This window comes from Hyla sarda, chromosome 12 (genome assembly GCF_029499605.1).
Source record: "Hyla sarda isolate aHylSar1 chromosome 12, aHylSar1.hap1, whole genome shotgun sequence".
In the NCBI taxonomy this organism is placed as follows: Eukaryota; Metazoa; Chordata; class Amphibia; order Anura; family Hylidae; genus Hyla; species Hyla sarda.
Window position 1 is genome coordinate 24,574,685 of NC_079200.1, and position 22,542 is coordinate 24,597,226.

At 46.0% G+C, this 22,542-nt stretch overlaps 2 protein-coding genes across 2 annotated transcripts in view; one reads left to right on the plus strand and one right to left on the minus strand.

Moving 5' to 3' along the window:
* LOC130296819 (uncharacterized) overlaps window positions 1-22,542 on the minus strand; it is a 94,035-nt gene that overhangs the window by 66,454 nt on the left and 5,039 nt on the right. The gene's annotated exons all lie outside the window — the stretch shown is intronic.
* LOC130296823 (uncharacterized) lies at window positions 6,457-7,343 on the plus strand. Its single transcript, XM_056548822.1, has one exon. The coding sequence runs from the start codon at window positions 6,672-6,674 to the stop codon at window positions 7,245-7,247; it is 576 nt and encodes a 191-aa protein (XP_056404797.1). The 5' UTR covers window positions 6,457-6,671; the 3' UTR covers window positions 7,248-7,343.

Below are 22,542 nucleotides of genomic sequence, written 5' to 3' on the forward strand. Positions count from 1 at the left end.
GGACCCCGGGGATCGTCGCTGCGGCACCCTGCCATCATTACTGCACAGAGCGAGTTCGCTCCGTGCGTAATGACTGGCGATACAGGGGCCGGAGCAGCGTGACATCATGGCTCCGCCCCTCATGACATCACGGCCCGTCCCCTTAATGCAAGTCTATGGCAGGGGGCATGATGACCGCCACGCCCCCTCCCATAGACTTGTATTGACGGGGGCGGGCCGTGACATCACGAGGGGTGGAGCCGTGACGTAATGATGCTCCGGCCCCTGTATTGCCTGTCATTACGTGCAGAGCGATCTCGCTCTGCGCAGTAATGATGGCAGGGTGCTGCAGCAGCGATCCCGGGGTTCCCAGCAGCGGGACCCCGGCGATCTGACATCTTATCCCCTATCCTTTGGATAGGGGATAAGATGTCTAGGGGCGGAGTACCCCTTTAAGGATATTCTACCTAAACAGCCACGGATTACTTTCAGAAAGCCCATGTCTCTTCGTAACTTCCTGGCCCCAAGCAAACTAAAGATCATAGAACCACTTCCTAAAAAGGTGTCGGATAATTGGACCACTTTAACAGCAGCTAAAAAATGTAATAAGAAATGCAATAAAATAAGATGTCTTTGTTGTAATATTATTCAGAACAATTGTAGTAATTTTAAATCTAATGTTACTAATGAGTCTTTCATGATTAAACACAATGTGAACTGTGAGTCTAACCATGCATTATACTTGCTGGAATGTCCCTGCAAATTACAATATGTGGTCCCGCATGAACACACATAGATTCAATATTAGAAAGGGATTTCCCTTCATAGTGTCTCTCGTCATTTTATGCTAAAACATGATAAAAATCCAGAGAATCTCAGACTAACAATAATAGACATTATTCCATCAGACACTGGAGATCGATTCAGAAAGCTTATTAATAAAGAGTCTTACTGGATATTCAAGTTAAAATGCTTATACCCGGATGGGCTTAATGAAATGATAGAGAATATATATATAATTGCATATAATTGCATTCCTTTGTATGCTGCTTTTTTTTAATTATTTAACCTTATATATTTATTTATCTTTTTCTTACCTTTTTAATCATATTTGTGTCATATAGTTATTATGTATGTTTTGTTATTTACCTGTAGAAAATAGCTGTAACCTCTTGTCGTTCCGTTATCTTTGCTTTGCTTCCGTTTGGATAGCTGATCATGTGGTCCGTGAACGAGATCGGCGTAACTTCCGCCTGGTCAGCTGACCTTGCGTTCCCGGATCGACATGTGAGTCAATTAAGTTACTAATTTTATTGTTCTTTTTCCTATATATATGTATTGTGGTCATTCATTCTATGTGAACCTGATGAAGACGCCGGCTCGGGCATTGAAACGCGTTGTTCGAATACATTTCTTTTATTACTTTATCTCGCTACTGCCTGAGTGTCCTTGGGACTACTGCTGCTAATCACCTGTTGCGCCATTTAAATCCCCGAGTGGTTGGAGGCTTTATTATTGTATCTTGACACCTAATTCCTGGTGGTGGGATCGGCTGCATGGGGAACCTCTACTTACATGCGGACATCAGTGTTGTGCCTGACTGGTAGCACAACCTACGGGGTGAGCAATTTTCTCACTAATTTGTTTGAGATTTTCACCTTAATTTATTGCACTACGGAGCGCTCTGTGTTTTCTTGTCTTTGTTTCTGCATGTAAGTCCTGGGTCGGATGGTGGCGGCCATGGAAGTCGTTCCCTTTGCCCAGTTTCATTGTCGACCTCTTCAGAATTCTCTTCTATCCCGGTGGGACAAGTCTCCGCTATCACTCGATCGCAGGATCATTCTTCCTCCCAGGACACGCCAGTCCCTCCTGTGGTGGCTTCGGTCCCCTCTTCTTCGTCAGGGGTGATCCTTTCTGCTCCTCCACTGGCAGGTCATCATGAAGGATGCCAGTCTCAGCAGTTGGGGGGAGTTTTCAGGGACCGGATGGTCCAAGGCAGCTGGTCCTACCAGGAAGCTCTCCTCCCCATCAACATCCTTGAACTTCGGGCGATTTACCTTTGTCTCCTCCATTGGAAGCGCTTTCTCCAGGACTGTCATGTTCGTGTCCAGTCGGGCAACTCCACGGCTGTGGCATATGTCAATTGCCAGGGCGGCAGCCACAGTCCCGCAGCAATGGCCTAGGTCTCCTGGATCCTTCTCTGGGCGGAACTCAGGGTTCCCTCCATCTCGGCGATTCACATTCTGGGAGTGGAAAAATGGGAGGCGGACTTCCTCAGTTGCTCCTCAGCCGACCCCGGTGAGTGGTCTCTTAATCCAGAGGTGTTTGCGCAGATCTACAACCTCTGGCGCACTCCGGACGTGGACCTCTTCGCATCTCGCCTCAACAAGAAAGTTCCTTGCTTCATCACGAAGTCCAGAGATCCTCTGGCCCTAGCCGTAGATGCCCTCTGGTCGCACTTCAACCTCCCCTACCTCTTCCCTCCTCTTCCTTTCCTTCCCAGGGTCCAGAGGAAGCTCAAAGCAGAGGGCGTCCCCACCATTCTTGTTGCTCCAGACTGGCCCAGGCAAGAGTGGTGCGCCGATGTGGTTCGTCTAGTGGACGACATACCACTGCGCCTTCCAATTCGTCACGACCTGCTCTTTCAGGGTCCCCTTTGCCACCCCAATATATTGTCGCTGCATTTGATGGTGTGGCGGTCGAGACTGCGGTTCTGAGGGCCAATGGGTTCTCTCCCCAAGTGATCCGCACAATGATCAAGGCGCGCAAGTGAAGATTTATCACCGTACTTTTGCGGTCCTACTTTTGATGGTGTGAATCTCACTCCTTGTCCCCAGTTGTGTTCTCCCTTTCACGCCTTCTTTTCTTTTTACAGTCTGGGCTGGAACAGCACTTGGCTCCCAGTTCCCTTAAAGGTCAGGTGTCGGCTCTCTCCATTCTCTTCCAGCATCCCCTGGCGTCCGATCCTCACGTCCGCACTTTTCTGCAAGGGGTTGCTCATGGGCTCTGCCATACATATCCCTACTCCCCCCCATGGAATCTAAATCTGGTTCTCAGTGCCTTGCAGGGTACTCCTTTCGAACCTCTCCAGGATGTTTCTCTTCATATCCTCTCCTGGAGGGTGGCCTTCCTCATTGCGGACACCTCCATTAGGAGAGTTTTGAAGCTCGCGTCTCTCTCCTGCCATTCCCCCTACCTGGCTTTACACCTGGGCAATGTTGTTTTCCATCCGGTCCCGTCTTTCTTGCCTAAGGTCCGCCTTTCACCTAAACGAGGATATCGTCCTTCCATCCTTTTGTCCAGCTCCGTCCCATCCCCGGAAATGTTTGCTTCATGGTCTTGATGTAGCACGGGTTGTTTGGATTTACTTTTCAGTCACTTGTTCCTTTTGCCAGTGTGACTCTTTCTTTGTGCTTACAGATGGGTCGTCGTAAGGGACTTCCTGCTTCGAAGGTGACCTTTTTGTGGTGGATCCGTTCTGCCATCTTGGAAGCTTACCGCTGCAAGGGGAAGACTCCCCCCTTACGGGTCTTAGCTCATTTCACTCATTTCATCGGGGCCTTCTGGGCTTCGGCCTTACAAATCTGTAAGGCAGCCAACCTGGTTGTCCTTGCACACGTTTACAAAATTTTATCAGGTGCATACCTTTGCATCCACTGATGCTGGTTTGGGTCACAAGGTGTTGCAGGTGGCTGTGGCCCAGCCTTCCACCTGAGTTACTTGAGTTTTTTCCCACCCCGGGGACTGCTTTGGTATGTCCCATGGCCTCTGTGTCCCCCAATGGAGCCGAACGAGAAAAGGAGATTTTTATGCTTACTGTAAAATCTCTTTCTCGGAGGATCCATTGGGGGACACAGCACCCATCCATTTGTTTTGGTGCCCTTGGTTCGGTTACCTGTCCGAGGGTTAGTTCAGTTAATTTTTGTCTGTGGTTTACTCAGACAGTTACAGTTGTTTTTCTTTACCTGTCGGTCTTCTCCTATCACCTTGGGACTAAACTGATGGCTCAGAGTCTGTAGGCGGGTATATCCTGCTGGGAGGGGCCGACTTTCTTTTGTTGCCTAGTGTCAGCCTCCTAGTGGCAGCAGCATATACCCACGGTCTCTGTGTCCCCCAATGGATCCTCCGGAAAAAAAGAGATTTTATGGTAAGCATAAAAATCTACTTTTTTTTAGACACATGATGTCGCAGACATTGGTCCTCATTTACTAAGAGTGTAGGTTTTTTGTTTGTCTGGGTTTTTGTCCTCTTCTGTTTTCCGTTAGTTATTTACTATTTTGTCCCACATTGTTGTTTTTTTTGCACACGAGGGTTTAATTTTGTGAATAAAAAACAGTGGCTTTTCCGGTCTGTGAGCAACTGAGGAAAGAGACCACACCACAACAACCAGACAGAGGTGTCAGCAGAGAGCACTGTTGTCAGACAGAAAAGAACAACTAAACTTCCTCTGTAGTATAGAACAGCTGATAAGTCCTGGAAGGATTAAGATTTTTTTAACAGGAGTAATTTACAAATCTGTTAAACTTTATGGAGCCAGTTGATATTAAAAAAAAAGTACACCTTTAAATTTTGGCGCCAAATGTGCTCTTTGAACCATGGCGATTTTATTTAAGAAATAACACATTTATTCACTAAATTGTAGAAAAACTTTTGAGCATTCATTTAGACACTGAGACTGCCAGCCATAGTGACAATATTCTGCATACCAGATGAAAGAAAAGGATAAACGGGGATTATGTTAGCAATCCTACAAATAAAGTTGTGCAATAGATATTGAATAAATCACAGATAAAATGAAAGAGTACTACCATGAAACAATGCAAACATCAAAGTAAACCGTATTTTAAAAATACATTTATTTAAAATATCAACTCATTTAAGGTATAAAAATATTTGTTTATACAGTGGAGCAAAAAAGTATTTAGTCAGCCACCAATGTCATTTTCATCATAGGTATACCTCAACTATGAGAGACATAATGAGAAAAAATATCCATAAAATCACATTGTCTGATTTATTAAGAATTTATTTGCTAATTCCTGGCACTCACCATGTAATACTACATAGTTTTAGCAGATGCAGTGGTAGTAGGCATGTGGTAGCCACAGGGTGTTAGTAAGAGTACCTGATCACTTCGTGACGCCAGGGCACCGTTATCCTATACACGAGGTTGGAGACAGCTTTTCCTGGGTCAGACATAACCGATGAAAATGAACACATTGACATTAGGTAAACTGTCTTTACTGAGCTGGTACAGATGGTATTACACATACAGCTAGCCTTGGTGTGAGAGTGCAGGGTAACCTCTTGGGAGCCCTGTTGCCTTGCTGAGACTTGTGGTGCTTTCACCAGACAGAATTATACATACTTTAGACTGTAGATTAAATCCTGGTTGCTAGGGTCCTGCCAAGGTACTTAAAGGGGTACTCCGGTGCTTAGACATCTTATCCCCTATCCAAAGGATAGGGGATAAGATGCCTGATTGCGGGAGTCCTGCCGCTGGGGACCCCCATGATCTTGCACGTGGCACCCCGTTTGTAATCAGTCCCCGGAGCCTGTTCGCTCCGGGTCTGATTACTGGCGACCACAGGGCCGGCGGCGTGTGATGTCACGCCTCTGCCCCCGTGTGACGTCACGCTCTGCCCCTCAATGCAAGCCTACGGGAGGGGGCGTGATGGCGTAATGGACTGATTACAAACGGGGTGCCACGTGCAAGATCACGGGGGTCCCCAGCGGCGGAACTCCCGCAATCACGCATCTTATCCCCTATCCTTTGGATAGGGGATAAGATGTCTAAGCACCGGAGAACCCCTTTAATACTGTTCCACAGAGGCTTGTATTTTTACGTTGTGAGTAACACTTGCATGATTGAGAAATTAGACTTGAAGTTGGCCTCTCCTCAGGGCACACGACACACAGCACACCTGAGCTAAGCTGGTGCTCAGGAGCCACTAAACAAAAGACTGACTAACTCCTACCCTGAACCTCACAAAACAGGGGAGACTTTTGGGGCCTCATTGGAAGGCAGGGTCACATGGGGTTCACTCTCATGGGTAGGACACTTAAAGGCACAATTACATGGAAAACATATAAACATAGAACAATAATTAAAATAATTTAGGAAAGTATATTATTCTGATATTACAGTACATATATAATTAATCTGACAACAGAACTTAAATGGGCCCAAAACCTTGTGCTGCCAAGCTGCCCTAGACAGTCCAAGACCACGGGACAGCTACCGGTGTTGGGACACCACAGGCACCCAAATGGTAAATGGGGACTCTCTAAAAGACTTTGTATTGTGGCCCACAGTACTCCTTTGCTGTCTGTTCAGGTCCAGAGCAGAAATTGTCATGAGCCACCTTGGAACCTGTACAGGTAATAACTAACTGCACATTCAGGAAATTGCAATAAAGTTGCAAGCATACAAACAGGTTACTCCAGAGGTCATTTCCCTTGCCGTTACCACTAGAGTTACTGTCATAACTGACTGCACTGAAATCTTCCAACGCGACACAGAATTACAGAACAAGCAGGAAATACTAGATATGAACCTGTGTGGTGTCCTTTAAGCTCCGATAGGACTGACATGTGATTGGATTGTGTATAAAAGAGGGGAAGTGTGCAAAAAGAATTACCAAGAGCAAACTGCTTTATATTCTGGCAGAAAATAAACTTTTTTTTCAACTATGGGTCTTCTTCTGAGCACCCTCCACCGAGCCCTACTGAAGTTCACTGGATACCAAGCACGGATCCTGATGTGTGGTCTGGATGCTGCCGGGAAGACAACTATCCTGTACAAGCTAACGATGCACGAGACAGTCACTACAATCCCCACCATTGGGTTCAATGTAGAGACTGTGGAACCAGTCGGTAACGTCATCTTCACTTTGTATGATTTGGGAGGTGGAGACAAGATCAAAGACCTTTGGCATGTATACTGCAATAATAATACAGATGGCGTTATCTTTGTGGTGGACAGTTCTGAGCCAGAAAGATTTCCTGAAATCAGGACAAGGCTGAACGCCATGCTACCTGAGAGCCTGAGAGGAGTCCCCTTTATGGTGCTGGCCAATAAGCAAGATGTCCCCGGTGCCAGGAGACCAAGAGAACTTGCAGAGGAATTGGGTCTGGTTGACATAAAGAGAGACCTATGGCATATCCAAGGCTGTTGTGCAACAACCGGGGAAGGTCTTGTTGAGGGGATGGAGATCCTTGCTGAATTAGTGAAACAATTTAAGAACAACAAGAAGTTCTCTCACTAGCAAACGTCTCTCCACAAGACAGAAAGTCGTCCAAACCAGAGAAATGCTAATGGTGGATTTGGGATGATCATTTTGTTTTATTAAAAACTATCAGTATCACAATGTGTAGCATCATTTCCAGATTTTTTGTAGGCCTGAATTCACAAACTGTTCCGAACGCTGGAGCTGGTGCCGGGAGCTCGTTATGTCATAGCCCAGCCCCCTCATGACATCACGCCCCGCCCCGCCCCCTCAATGCAAGTCTATGGGAGGGGGCGTGAACGCCCCCTCCCATAGACTTGCATTGAGGGGGTGGGGCATGACGTTATGAGGGGGCAGGGCTATGACGTAATGAGCTCCCGGGCAGTTTGTTCCAAACGCGGAGCAGCGGAGTACCCCTTTAAATGAGTTATCCCAAGATTATAACTAATCACTGTTCCATAGGATAGGTGATAACTATCTGATCGATGAAGGTCTGACCACTGAGACCCTCATTGATCAAGACAATATGGATCCTTTTCCCCCAAGTGAGTGGATCAACTGCACACATGCTTGACTGCTACTCCATTCAGACTGCCAAAGATAGCCGATTACAGTTGGAGCGAGTGAATAGAACGGTGGACAAGGATGCCATCGAGGTTTTCATGAAGGATAAGTCCCCTTCTCGTGCAGAGTGGAGAGCCAGTAATCATCGGTGGCAACCATTCCGACAGACACAGCCTGTTTATGTATTACTTTTGAATGGACACTACTAAATTTCCCCCCAAAGTGGGTGTATGTTTCGCGCCAACAGTCAGGGCATTTAGAAGCTAGACCAGGGTGGTTTTATTTAAAGCAGGGGTTATCATAGTAAGATAATACCATTAGCTGCTCCTTTTTTATGTTTTTTGCACGAATTATGTATGATAAAATAAATATATTCTGCTCAATGAAATTTATTATTGTCTTCATATTACCTGCACTCTGATTCTCCTGAATTGAGGTGCATTCACACCGGATTTTTGTAATACAGAAGCAGGACCCGGTGGGAGAATTAAATAAAATGCTGTACTTACCTCCTCTGGTCCCCTGCAGTTTTTGCACCAATGCTCCTGGTCCTCTGCTGGTCTTCACTTCTTCCCAACACCGCAGGATCTGATCGCTAAACCAATCAGTGACTGACGTGAGACACCACTGCAGCCACTGATTGGCAGGATCGGAGCATAGCCCTTATCTTGTCAGTAAAAGAATCAGGCTGGATAGGGAATAAGCTGTTGGATAACGGGGTACTCTGCTGATCAGCGTTTGGAACAAACTGTTCCGAACGCTGGAGCTGGCGCCAGGAGCTCGTGATCTCACAGCCCCGCCCCCTCACATGTCCAGCCCTGCCCCCTCAATGCAAGTCTATGAGAGGGGGCGTGACAGCCGTCACGCCCCCTCCCATAGACTTGCATTGAGGGGGCGGGCATTACATCACAAGGGGGCAGGGCTATGATGTCACGAGCTCCAACGTTTGGAAAAGTTTGTTCCAAACGCTGATCAGCAGAGTACCCCTTTAAGTGTTGGTTAATCTCTTTAAATGTATTTTGTACTGATTGCCTATCCTTAAAATAGGCCATCAAAATAAAACCCTGGTAGAGGCCAATAAAAAAATTCTGGTATTGCAGCTTGTCCTATTTACTTCAGTAAGACAATCCCAGCCTCTAAAGGATGTACGGCACCATGTCTGGTAGAAAGTGAAGAGGCCACAGCATTGGTATGAGCGCAGAGGCCCCTTTAATCAGCTGAACAAGCGATGGACCCCAAACAATCTGATATTAAAGGGGCGCTCCCCTGGAAAACATTATTTATTTATTTTTTTCATATCAACTGGTGCCAGAAAGTTAACCCCTTCCTGCTATAGGACGTATGCATACGTCCAATCATCCGACACGTTCGCGCAATTGGACATATGCATGCGTCATAGCGATCTCTTTCACTGCCTCGAGCAACGCAGGAGATCGGCGACGGGACCCGGCTATTAATCCCGGCAGCATTAACTCCTAGATGCTGTGATCAATCCTGATCACAGCATCTATGGTGTTGACAGGGGGAGCGCTCTCCCCCTGTTCTCCAACGGCGGCGGCGCAATACGATCACGGGTCGCCGTTGGCAGCAGGAGGTCAGATGATGACCTCCTGTATGCCTGCTACAGAAGCCTGTGAGATCCAGCCAGAGGCTGGATCGCACAGGCTGTAGTGTGTGCAGCTCATCAGGTCATACTGTGCTGCAGTAAAAATGTATTGCAGCATAGAATAACCTGTAAAAAGTGTAAAAAACTAAAGTATGAAGTGTAAAAAAAACAAAAACAAATGCCCCTTTCCCAATAAAAGCCCTGTATTATCACCAAAAAAGATCAAAAACAGAAATCATATACATAATAGGTATTGCCACGTCCGTAATGACGTGTACTATAAAAATATAATGTAAATCATCCCGCACGGTGAACGCCGTAAAAAAAACATTTAAAAAAGTGCAAAATTTGCCAATTTTGGTACAAATAGCGGAATAAAAAAGATCAAAAGGCATCACATAGCACAAAAATTATACCAATAAAAAGTACAGCTCATCCCACAAAAAAACAAGCCCTTACTCAATGGCGTCGGACGAAAAATAAAAAAAGTTACGGCTGTTGGAAAATGAATGGCAGAAAAATAATTTTGCTCAGAAAAGGAAAAAGAACATAGAAAGCCATATAAAATGGGTATCGCCATAATCGTACCGACCCACAGAATAAATATAACATCACTTTTACTGCACAGTGTACACTATAAAAAAAAATATAAAAATAAAACGCCAGAAGTTTTTCACAAAAAATGCTGCACGCAGGGCTGGACTGGCAATTGGGCACACCGGCATTTGCCGGTGGGCCGGGCCGTCTAGTGGGCCGTCTGCCTCGATGCAATGTTTAAAAACTTTTTTTTTTTTTCTAAGTTTGCGGCTCCAGCCGCTCTTCCCCTCCTCCTGCTGCAGCAGATTTGCTGGAGGCAAACATGCACCGCGTAGGCACGATGTCTGCTTGCTCCTGGCGCCCAGGAAGAAGTTGAGGCCGGCAAGCAGATGGGAGTCGGCGCTCATTATCTGCTTCTGACCCCAACATCCGTGGCAACATATTCCTGGCGGTGGTGGCGTAGCATATGATTTATGTGTGAGTATATGTTTTATGTGTGTATGTATTACTGCGTTTGTGTATCTATGATGTGTGTACAGTGTGTGAGTATGTATGTAATGTATGATGTGTATGTAATGTATGATGTGTATACAGTGTGTATGTATGTAATGTATGATGTGTATGTAATGTATGATGTGTGTACAGTGTGTGAGTATGTATGTAATGTATGATGTGTATGTAATGTATGATGTGTGTACAGTGTGTATGTATGTATGTAATGTATGATGTGTGTACAGTGTGTGAGTATGTATGTAATGTATGATGTGTATGTAATGTATGATGTGGGGGCTGCGGCTGGTGTATGTATGATGTGTGTGTATATGTATGATGTGCGTATATATGTATGATATGTGTGTAGAATGTGTATGTATGATGTGTGTATATGTATGATGTGGGTAAGATGTCTGCGTGTTTGATGTGTTTATGTATGAAATGTATGAATATGCATGATGTGTGTATGTATGATGTGAACGTATGTATGATGTGTGTAAGCTAGACAGATGTATGTATGTGTTATGTATGTATGTTTTATGTGCGATGTGTGTATGTATTTTACGCATTTTACATGCGGAAATTCAGCACAATTAACACCATTTGAACATGACCTCAGGGGTCTGCAGTGGACAGAGAGCTCTGGAGGAGGTGAATGGAGAAAGGCAGAGGAGTCTGGAGGAGTAGGGAAAAGGGGCTCTGGAGGAGGACAGAGGAGTCTGGAGGAGGAGGACGGGGGTCTGGGGAAGTAGGGAAAAGGGGGTCTGGAGGAGGACAGAGGAGTCTGGAAGAGGAGGACAGAGGGGTCAGGAGGAGGACAGAGAAGTCTGGAGGACAAAGGAGGGTGGAGGAGTAAAGTGGGGTCTGGTGGAGAAGGATGAAGGAGAACAGAGGGGCTTGAGGAGGGGATTGAGGAGGACAAATTGGTCTGGAGAAGAAGAGAAAACAGAGGTATTGAGGAGGATGCAGGAGGAAAGATAGGTCAGGAGAAGGATGGAGTACAGAGATGTCAGGAGGAGTAAAGAGGGGTTTGGAGAATAAAGGTGGACAGAGGGGTCTGGAGGAGGAGGAAAAAGGAGTCTGGTGGAGGAGGGTTGAGGAGGAAAGAGGAGTCTGGAGGAAGAGGACAGAGGGGCCTGGAGGAGGGTGGAGGAGGAAAGAAGAGGATGGAGGAGGACAGAGGGTCTGGAGGAGGAGGATAGAGGAGGACAGAGAGGTCTGGAGCAGGAGGGCAGAAGAGGATGTAGGAGGAGGACAGAGGGGTCTGGAGGAGAAGGACTGAGGAGGACAGAGGGTCCTGGATGAGGAGAACAGAGGGGTCAGGTGGAGGAGGATGGAGGAGTAAAGAGGGGTCTGGAGCAGGAGGGCGGAGGAGGATGGAGGAGGAGGATAGAGGGGTCTGGAGCAGGAGGGTGGAGAAAGAATAGAGGAGGACAGAGGGATCTGGAGCAGGAAGGTGGAGGAGGATGGAGGAGGAGGACAGAGGGGTCTGGAGGAGGAGGACAGAGGGGTCTGGAGGAGGTGGATGGAGGAGGAAAGAGTGGTCTGCTGGAGAAGGACGGAGGAGGACACAGGGGCCTGGAGGAAGAGACATAGTTGTCAGGAGGAGGACAATGGAGGAGTAAAGAGGGGTCTGAAGGAGGATGGAGAACAGAGGGGTCTGAAGGAGAAGAGAAAAAAATGGTATTGAGGAGGAGGACGACGACAGAGGGGTCAGAAGGAAGATGGAGGAGTAAAGATGGGTCTGGAGAAGGAGGACATAGGGGTCTGGAGCAGTAGGATGGAGGAGGACAAAGGGGTCTGGAGGAGGAGAATGAAGGAGGACAAAGGAGAATGGAGGAGGAGGACAGAGGGGTCTGGAGGAGGAGGACAGAGGGGTCTGAAGGAGGGGGATAGAGGAAGACAGTGCAGGGGTGGGATTAAGCTGATCTGAGAAGAACAGTGTGTGGCAGTATTATTATAATGGCTACAATGTGTGTTAGTGTTCTTTTCAGGGGGCACAGTGTTTGGCAGTGTTATATGAATTATTTTTTTCATGTAGAGGATAAGGATCTGCTGGCAAAGTGAGGAGCCAACGATGTCCTGACGTCATACTCTGCAGAGAAGAAGTAGCTGGATGAAGTCCCGGCGTCTGGACCAACAGAGAAGACGTCACTCAGGTCACTGATATATTCTATTCTCCTGACTGTCCCATCAGATGTAGTGACTGATATTGTGTATTCTCCTGACTGTCCCATCAGAGTTGTAGTCAATTTTAGGTTCTGCAGGGATGATGGATTAAACTGTTCCCCAATCTGTGGCACTCCAGTTGTAGCAAAACTACAACTCCCATAATTCCTGAGGTTCTTCAGACATGATGGGAGTTAAAGCTTTACAACAGCTGGAAAGCCACCTAAACTGAGGGGATCAGTCGGGGGTCTCAGCAGTCGGAACGCCACCCAAAAAATGGGCTGCTTATTCTAAAATGCCCGGGCCTATTTTTGGTCCCAGTCCGGCCCTGGCTGCACGTGTCAACAAAAATACACCAGTTATATAAAGTTCAATATGTCACGAAAAAACAATCTCAGAATCGCTCTGCTCAGAAAAATTGTTCTGAAGTTATTACCATTTAAAGAGATACATGTCAAATAAAAAAATAAAAAAGAGCCTGGTCATTGAGGTAAAAAAAAATCTGTCCTTAAGGGGTTAAAGAGATTTGTTAATTACTTCTATTAAAAAATCTTAATTATTCCAGTACTTATCAGCTGCTGTTTGCTCCAGAGGAAGTGCTTTTCTTTTTTTAATTTCTTTTTTGTCTGACCACAGTGCTCTCTGCTGACACCCCTGTCCCTATCAGGAACTGTCCAGAGCAGGAGAGGTTTACTATAGGGATTTGCTCCTGCTCTGGAAAGTTCCTGACTTGGACAGAGGTGTCAGCAGAGAGCACTGTGGTCAGACAGAAAGGAAATTCAAAAAGAAAATAACTTTTTCTGGAATAAACAGCAGCTGATAAGTACTGGAAGGATTAAGATTTTTAATTTATTTTAATAGAAGTAATTTACAAATCTGAAGAAAAGGAAAAAAAAAGGTGCAAGTGCAGCTCACAATTAATATGTAAACCCTGACTACTGAGGAAAGGGTCGTATCTGAGAACCCTGAAACGCGTCTAGTCCTGTACATTAATCTTGTTCACTGGCATTTATGCTCTTCATGAACTCAAGCTATTGCTCACGGAGCAAGTTTACCACATTGTGGATCTCCTACGCATTAGTCGATCTAGACTAGTGTCCGGTCCGGATCTTACCTGGCCAGCTCCGGCTCAGCTGACGTCACACGCCATCTACACGAGGCAAGTTCCATCTACCCAGCGTGTAGTCTCCGGCTTCTTCCAAGTCCAGCGGTGAGGAGATCGATATCATCAGCGCCTGCCAGCGCTTGGTCTCCTGACAAATCTACCATCGGCGCTTGCCAGCGCACGGTCTCCCGGCGATTCCACCATCGGCGCCTGCCAGCGCCACCAGCCTGGGACGATCATCACCGCGTAACACCTGGACCTTAAGAGTTAAAGCCACAGCACCATCCAAGACCGCTGACTGTGATATCTAGGCACAGGAACAACTACATTGCCTCAGCGGGAGCTGACAGAGCCACATCATCCAGGACCGGTAACAAAGTATCCAATTTGATATACAATTGTCACACAAAAGGACATTTATACCGCATCTCCATAATACCGTAAAGACATTATATGAATTTGTCTATATAGAGCTATCTCATATGCCAGTGATACTTTTTAATATTTTTACATTTTAAGATCGTTTAATCTTGTACATCTATTATATGTGTTTTTCCTCACAAGGTCCCTGTGAGGAGTAATGCACTATACATTTTAAATACCGTATTTTTCGCCGTATAAGACGCACTTTTTGTTCCCCAAAACTGGGGGGAAAAAGTCGGTGCGTCTTATACGGCGAATACACCCCTATCGCGGCGGTCCCTGCGGCCATCGACGGCCGGGACCCGCGGCTAATACAGGACATCACCGATCGCGGTGATGCCCTGTATTAACCCTTCAGACGCGGCGATCAAAGCTGACCGCCGCGTCTGAAGGGAAAGTGACACTAACCCGGCTGTTTGGTCGGGCTGTTTGGGACCGCCGCGATTTCACCGCGGCGGTCTCGAACAGCCCGACTGAATAGCCGGGTTGGTGCTTACAGGACACCGGGAGGGACCTTACCTGCCTCCTCGGTGTCTTCTCCGTTCAGGGATCCCCTGTATGGCCGGCGCTCTCCTTCCTCATCATCACGTCATCGCGTACGTGCGTCGGCGTGCGTAACGACGTGATGGCGGCGACGGAGAGCGAGGATACCCGGCCGGCAGCAGAGACGTTACGGAGCGACGGGGACACGGCAACAGCGATGGAGCGACATCCAGGGCAGCGGTGACGGGTCCGGAGCGGCGGGGACACGTGAGTATTACCTCCTCCTGCAGTGGTCTTCAATCTGCGGACCTCCAGATGTTGCAAAACTACAACTCCCAGCATGCCCGGACAGCCAACGGCTGTCTGGGCATGCTGGGAGTTGTAGTTTTGCAACATCTGGAGGTCCGCAGGTTGAAGACCACTATTGGGTTAAAAATCTTTATTTTTTTAGATTTTGTCCCCAAAAATTGGGTGCGTCTTATACGCCGGTGCGTCCTATAGGACGAAAAATACGGTAAATAACTATTGAATTATTTTTGGAGTACGACCCAGTTATCTATTGTCTATTTAATCAATCACACTACCTTGGAAGGTCCGGGCAATATTTTTCTATACATAATTTACAAATCTGTTCAACTTTCTGGCACCAGTTGAATAGATTTTTTCCAGTGGAATACCCCTTTAATGGCCTATCCTAAAGAAAAAACCTGGAAAACCCCTTTAAGTAGCCTCCCCCACAACCATTCACAGAAAATCCTATTATTTTTTGCACAATAGTCAATGTAATTGGTTCAAGCCATGAATGCAACTCCAATACAGCCATATCTTGTCACCGTCATGGGAAGTCATTCCCTGCAGTTATACAGCACTTCGGAGGCAGAGGATATCATTACATCATTTGTTTGTTCTGTAAAGATGACTGGTCAATTTTTTTCGTCCTTCGCTGTCGGCCCTTTTGATGATGTCATCAGTTGCCCGGTCAGAAGGGATTCGGTGAAAACTTCCAGCACAGCAGAGAATGACAGAGCAAACAGGAAATTCCTGCCCTGCGCACCCAGTCGCTGCATTGTATAATATCACACGTAAACTTTGTTTAGGAAAATGCAGCGCAGAGCAAGTATTAATAGGCAGTTTATGACTTTTCTCCGTCAACAAAAGAATATTAAAGGGGTACTCCGATGGAAAACTTTTTTTTTTTAAATCAACTGGTGCCAGAAAGTTAAACAGATTTGTAAATTACTTCTATAAAAAAATCTTAATCCTTCCAGTACTTATTAGCTGCTGAATACTACAGAGGAAATTATTTTCTTTTTGGAACACAGTGCTCTCTGCTGACACCTCTGTCCATTTCAGGAACTGTCCAGAGCAGCATAGGTTTGCTCTGTGGATTTTCTCCTACTCTGGACAGTTCTTAAAATGGACAGAGATGTCAGCAGAGAGCACTGTGGTCATGATGTCAGCAGAGAGCTCCTGTGTTCAAAAAAGAAAAGAATTTCCTCTGTAGTATTCAGCAGCTAATAAGTACTGGAAGGATTACCATTTTTTAATAAAAGTAATTTACAAATCTGTTTAACTTTCTGGCACCAGTTGATTTAAAAAAAAAAAAAAAAAAAGTTTTCCACCAGAGTACCCCTTTAACCCCTTCATGACCCAGCCCATTTTCACCTTCATGACCTGGGCATTTTTTGAAAATCTGACCACTGTCACTTTAAACATTAATAACTCTGAGATGCTTTTACTTATCATTCTGATTCCGAGATTGTTTTTTCGTGACATATTCTACTTTATGTTATTGGTAAAATGTCACTGATATTTGCATCCTTTCTTGATTAAAAATCTAAAAATTTCGAAAATTTTGCATTTTTCTAACTTTGAAAGTCTCTGCTTCAAAGGAAAATGGATATTCCAAATAAATTACATATTGATTCACATATACAATATGTCTACTTTATGTTTGCATCATAAAATTTATGAGTTTTTACTTTTGGAAGACACCAGAGGGCTTCAAAGTTCCGCAGCAATTTTCCAATTTTTCTCAAGATTTTCAAAATCTTGAGGTTGGAAGGGGATTTTAAGGGTCTTCATATTAGAAATACCCCATAAATGACCCCATTATAAAAACTGCACCCCCCAAAGAATTCAAAATGACATTCAGTAAGTGTTTTAACCCTTTAGGTGTTTCACAGGAATAGCAGCAGAGTGAAGGAGAAAATTCTAAATCTTCATTTTTTACACTCGCATTTTCTTGTAGACCCAATTTTTGAATTTTTACAAGGGGTAAAAGGAGAGAAATCACCCTAAAATTTGTAACCCAATTTCTCTTGAGTAAGGACATACCTCATATGCGTATGTAAATTGTTCGGCGGGCGCAGTAGAGGGCTCAGAAGGGAAGGAGCGACAATGGGATTTTGGAGAGTGAATTTTTCTGAAAGGGTTTTTGGGGGGCATGTCCCATTTAGGAAGCCCCTATGGTGCCAGAACAGTGGACCCCCCCACATGTGACCCCATTTTGGAAACTATACCCCTCATGGAATATAATAAGCGGTGCAGTGAGCATTTACACCCCACTGGCGTTTGACAGATATTTGAAACAGTGGACTGTGCAAATCAAAAATTTTATTTTTCATTTTCACAGACCACTGTTCCAAAAATCTGTCATACGCCAGTGGGGTGTAAATGCTCACTGCACCCCTTATTACATTCCGTGAGGGGTGTAGTTTCCAAAATGGGGTCACATATGGATATTTATTGTTTTGCGTTTGTCAGAACTGCTGTAACAATCAGCCACCCCTGTGCAAATCGCCTCAAATGTACATGGTGCACTCTCCCTTCTGGGCCTTGTTGTGCGCCCCCAGAGCACTTTGCGCCCACATATGGGGTATATCCGTAATCGGGAGAAATTGCGTTACAAATTTTGGGGGTCTTTTTTTCCCTTTTACCTCTTGTGAAAATGAAAAGTATAGGGCAATACCAGCATGTCAGTGTAAAAAATTTATTTTTTTACACTAACATGCTGGTGTAGACCCCAACTTCACCTTTTCATAAGGGGTTAAAGAAAAAAAAGCCCCCCAAAATTTGTAAGGCAATTTCTCCCGAGTACGGCGATACCCCATATGTGTCCCAAGACTGTTGCCCTGAAATACGACAGGGCTCCAAAGTGAGAGAGCGCCATGCGCATTTGAGGCCTGAATTAGGGATTTGCATAGGGGTGGACATAGGGGTATTATATGCCAGTCATTCCCAAACAGGGTGCCTCCAGCTGTTGCAAAACTCCCAGCATGCCTGGACAGTCAATGGCTGTCCGGCAATACTGGGAGTTATTATTTTGCAACAGCTGGAGGCTCCGTTTTGGAAACAGTAGCGTACCAGACGTTTTTCATTTTTTTGGGGGGAGGGGGGCTGTGTAGGGGTATGTGTATATGTAGTGTTTTTCACTTTTTATTTTAGGTTAGTGTCAGTGTAGTGTAGTGTTTTTAGGGTGCAGTCACATGGGCAGAGGTTTGCCGCTGGAAGTTTGAGCTGCAGCGCAAAATTTGCGCCATCTCAAACTTGCAGCACTCACTGTAAACCTCCGCCCATGTGAGTGTACCCTGAACATTCACATTGGGGGGAGGGGGCAAACATCCAGCTGTTGCAAACTCCGAGCATGCCCTTTGGCTGTCCGTGCATGCTGGGAGTTGTAGTTTTGCAACAGCTGGAGGAACACTGGTTTGGAAACACTAAGTTAAGTAATAAACTTTCAAGTGTTTTGCAACCAAACTTAGTGTTTCCAAACCAGTGTGCCTCCAGCTGTTGCAAAACTACAACTCCCAGCATGCATGGTCTGTCAGTGCATGCTGAGAGTTATAGTTTTGCAACAATTGCAACAGCTGGAGGCACTGAGGTAGGAAACGGACAATGTTTCCCAACTAGTGTGCCTCCAGTTGTTGCCAAACTACAACTCCCAGCATGCCCAGACTGCCAAGGCATGCTGAAAGTTGTAGTTCGGCAATATCTAAAGGATCAGATGTTGCCGAACTACAACTTCCAGTATGCTTGGGCAGTCTGGGCATGCTGGGAGTTGTAGTTTGGCAACATCTGGAGGTCCACAGTTTGGAGACCACTGTATAATGGTCTCCAATCTGTGCTCTTCCAGATGTTAGAGAACTACAACTCCCAGCATGCCTGGACAGACTGAGCATGCTGAGATTTGTAGTTTTGCAACATCTGAAAGAGCACAGATTGGAGACCATTATACAGTGGTCTCCAAACTGAGGACCTCCAGATGTTGCAAAACTACAACTCCCAGCATGCCCAGAAAGCCAAAGGCTGTCTGGGCATGCTGGGAGTTGCAGTTTTGAAACTCCCAGAGACAGCAGTGAGATCGCTTTACGGCGATCTCACTGCTGCCAATGAAGATGCCGCACTGCTGCCGGAAACTCACCTCCGGGACGCAGCGCAGCCGGGACCGCATGGAGGACGCCGGGACCGCTCGGGACACCGCTCGGACGGGTAAGTGACGCCGGGGGACGGGTCAGGGACACTTAGCAGAGCGGTGTGTGTCCCGATCCCCGTGATCGGGACTCACACACCGCGCTGCTAAGTATTCTCATAGCGAAATGCTGCTATCAGCTAGTCAGATTTGACCAGCTGATAGCAGCGATCGCTGGGGGGGGGGGGGGGGGGAGATGAAACCCCCCGTGGTCGCATGGTAAGAATGCTGGCTATCAGTGATAGCCACCATCTTTCCGGGCGCTGCGGGATGCTGCAAGTAGCGGCAAAAATGTTCATGACGTACCTGTATGTCATAGGTCGGGAAGGGGTTAAAAGGGTATTCCGCCTCTAGACATCTTATCCCCTATCCAAAGGATAGGGGATAAGATGTCTGATCGCAGGGGGTTCCGCCGCTTGGGACCCCAACAATCTCGGCTGCGGCATCACAGACATCCAGTGCACGGAGCAAATGTTGCTCTGTGATGTATGACTGGCGATTCGGGGCTCGTGGCATAACGGCCACGCCCCCTCAATGCAAGTCAATGGGAGGGGGCGTGACGGCCATCACGCCCCCTCCCATTGACTTGCATTGAGAGGGCATGGCCCTGACGTCACAAGCCTCCGGCGCTGTACCTGACGCTCTAAACGAATGCTGGGTGCAGCAGGGGGATCATTTGGATAGGGGATAGGATGTCTAGGGACGGAGTACCACTTTAAGTGTACATTCACACGTTCAGGATCTCCTGCATATTTTCTGCAGCCGATTTCGCTAACCATTGAAGTAAAATTTGCAGCAGATCATGTACGTGTAAACGTACCCTAAAAATATAAAACAGCAAAAGATGACATCAACATACACCGCTACATAAACCAAGTCATTTACTCAAAATATCCAGCTTTAGGGCTCTGTCCTCCTGCCGGCCACTGCCACAAGGAGTCTTATGGTGAGGGGAGGGCACAGCTGTACAGCCAAGATGAGGTGCCATACCGGTTTTTTTGACTCCACATCTGGCTTTCATGTTGTACCATATACTTGAGCCTACACATCTTATAAAACTACTGCTTGACTACTGATGCCATGAGTAAGACTTTTTAACGAGTCGAAACGCGTTGGCGTTTCATTTGTGCTTTTATTTTTTGTTATATTCACTATTTTTCCACCTGTATGTTTTTAACTATTTTTCATTAAAGTTGGATTTTATTCATCTACTGGGAGCCGGATATGCACCTGGAGACCCAGCTCTAGTGATTTCCTCAGAGCTTCCTAACTCTAACTCGCGCTGCTGCCGAGTACTCAATACACTCAGGAGGGGTGAGCTGGTTTATGTTCTACTTCATTCTATATTTAAAGGGGTATTCCAGGAAAAAAAAAAAATTTATATCAACTGGCTCCAGAAAGTTAAACAGATTTGTAAATTACTTCTATTAAAAAATCTTAATCCTTTCAATAATTATCAGCTGCTGAAGTTGAGTTGTTGTTTTCTGTCTGGAAACAGTGCTCTCTGCTGACATCTCTGCTTGTCTCGGGAACTGCACAGAGAAGAAGAGGTTTGCTATGGGGATTGGCTTCTAAACTGGGCGGTTCTCGAGACACGTGTAATCAGAGAGCACTTAGACAGAAAAGAACAACTCAACTTCATCAGCTCAGAAGTACTGAAAGGATTAAGATTTTTTAAATAGAAGTAATTTACAAATCTGTTTAACTTTCTGGAGCCAGTTGATATATATAAAAAAAAGTTTTTTTCCTGGATAACCCTGGATAACCCCTTTAACCTTCTACTGTTCCACGAAACTAGCTCTGCTGCACCGTAAGCAATTCCTGGCTTACCTGACTTTGATGTGTGCTTCACTCCTGGTGCTGCCTTTTTATCTTCTTAAAAACAAGCAATCTCCAGGTAGCAGAGCGGGATCAATGGAAGCGCTGAGACCAGATAAGAAGTTAAAAGGATTTATTTCCCATAATGCAACGCGTTTCACGGTCACCCGCTTCCTCAGGCATGGGTGAGGAAGCGGGTGACCGTGAAACGCGTTGCATTATGGGAAATAAATCCTTTTAACTTCTTATCTGGTCTCAGCGCTTCCATTGATCCCGCTCTGCTACCTGGAGATTGCTTGTTTTTATTGTGATTCTATTTCAGCGGGACGAAGCTGCAGAGACCCTTTGATGATACGCCCTGTTCCATTGTTGTACTTGGTTGGAGTACAACTTCATGTGGTAAGCGCAATTCACACTTAGCGTTACCAACTCACCTTTGGTGTTACACTACGGAGCGCATCCATTTGTGCTTTTTTTATTTCAGTTTTTTATCTTCTTGACACCTACTAACTAGTCCTGGAATGCCTGACCACCCTATAGTCCCATTTCTGGTTTAAAGTGAGTTATTTTGAATTATTTTGGGTCTATGTAGGATCAGCTGGGGACACCTAAGTCCTGGAACCAGTAATTTGACCTCAGCTAAAAGGGGCTATATGGGGCTCCTCATAGGGATTCTGGGCATACCTTTTTATCTCCATAGCCCTTTCCAGTATATAAGCCTTTTTTTTCATATGCAAATTAAGCTTAAGTGCCCAGGGGGCGTTCCCCAGCATGGCAAGAGCCCAGGCTTACCCCTTTCTGCACAGAGATCGTGGGGGGTCCCATCGGCAGGTCCCCTATGATCAGACATCTTATCCCATATCCTTTAGATAGGGGATAAGATTTCTAGGGGTGAAGTACCCCTTTAAAGAATAAGCGTCAAATTGTTCAACACACAAGGGGATAAACCCTTTTTGCTGCCTCTGAATAAACAGAAGTGTTTTCATTCACTGTCTATAAACTGCTATAGAAACTATACAGTACAGACTATACAAACTGCAGACATTTTCCATTTATACAGTGATGGATCTCCGTGTACATAAAGCCAAAATAACCCTTTAAAAGGGTACTCCACCCCTAGACAGCTTATCCCCTATCTAAAGGATAGGGGATAAGATGTCCGATCATTGGGGTCCTGCCGCTGGCACCCACCGCGGTCTCTGTGCAGCAGATCTCTGTGCGGGCGGCTGGGGTTGTGACATCACAGCCACGCCCCTTGTGACGTCACACCACATCCCCTCAATGCAAGACTTGCATTGAGGGGGTGTGGTGTGACATCATGAGGGGCATGGGTGTGACATTACAACCCCCCCCCCCCCCACCCGCTCCAAGCATTGGGAACAAAATGTTCTTTAACCACTTAAGGACCCAGGGCATACCTGTATGCCCTGAGCCCGCTCCCTTTCTATAACGTGGGGCCACGGGTCGGGCCCAGCCTCTAACAACGGGCGGGAACCATGGCTAATAGCGCGCGGCACTGATCGAATTATAAAAGCATATCGTTAATTAAACCGCACGGTCAATGGTGTACGTGAAAAAAAATTCCAAAGTCCATAATACCGTATTTTTGGTCACTTTTTATATCATGAAAAAAATGAATAAAAAGCGATCAAAAAGTCCGATCAAT

Coding starts and splice junctions, on each gene's coding strand:
- LOC130296823 (XM_056548822.1), top strand. CDS start 6,672: ATGGGTCTTCTTCTGAGCACCCTCCACCGAGCCCTACTGAAGTTCACT.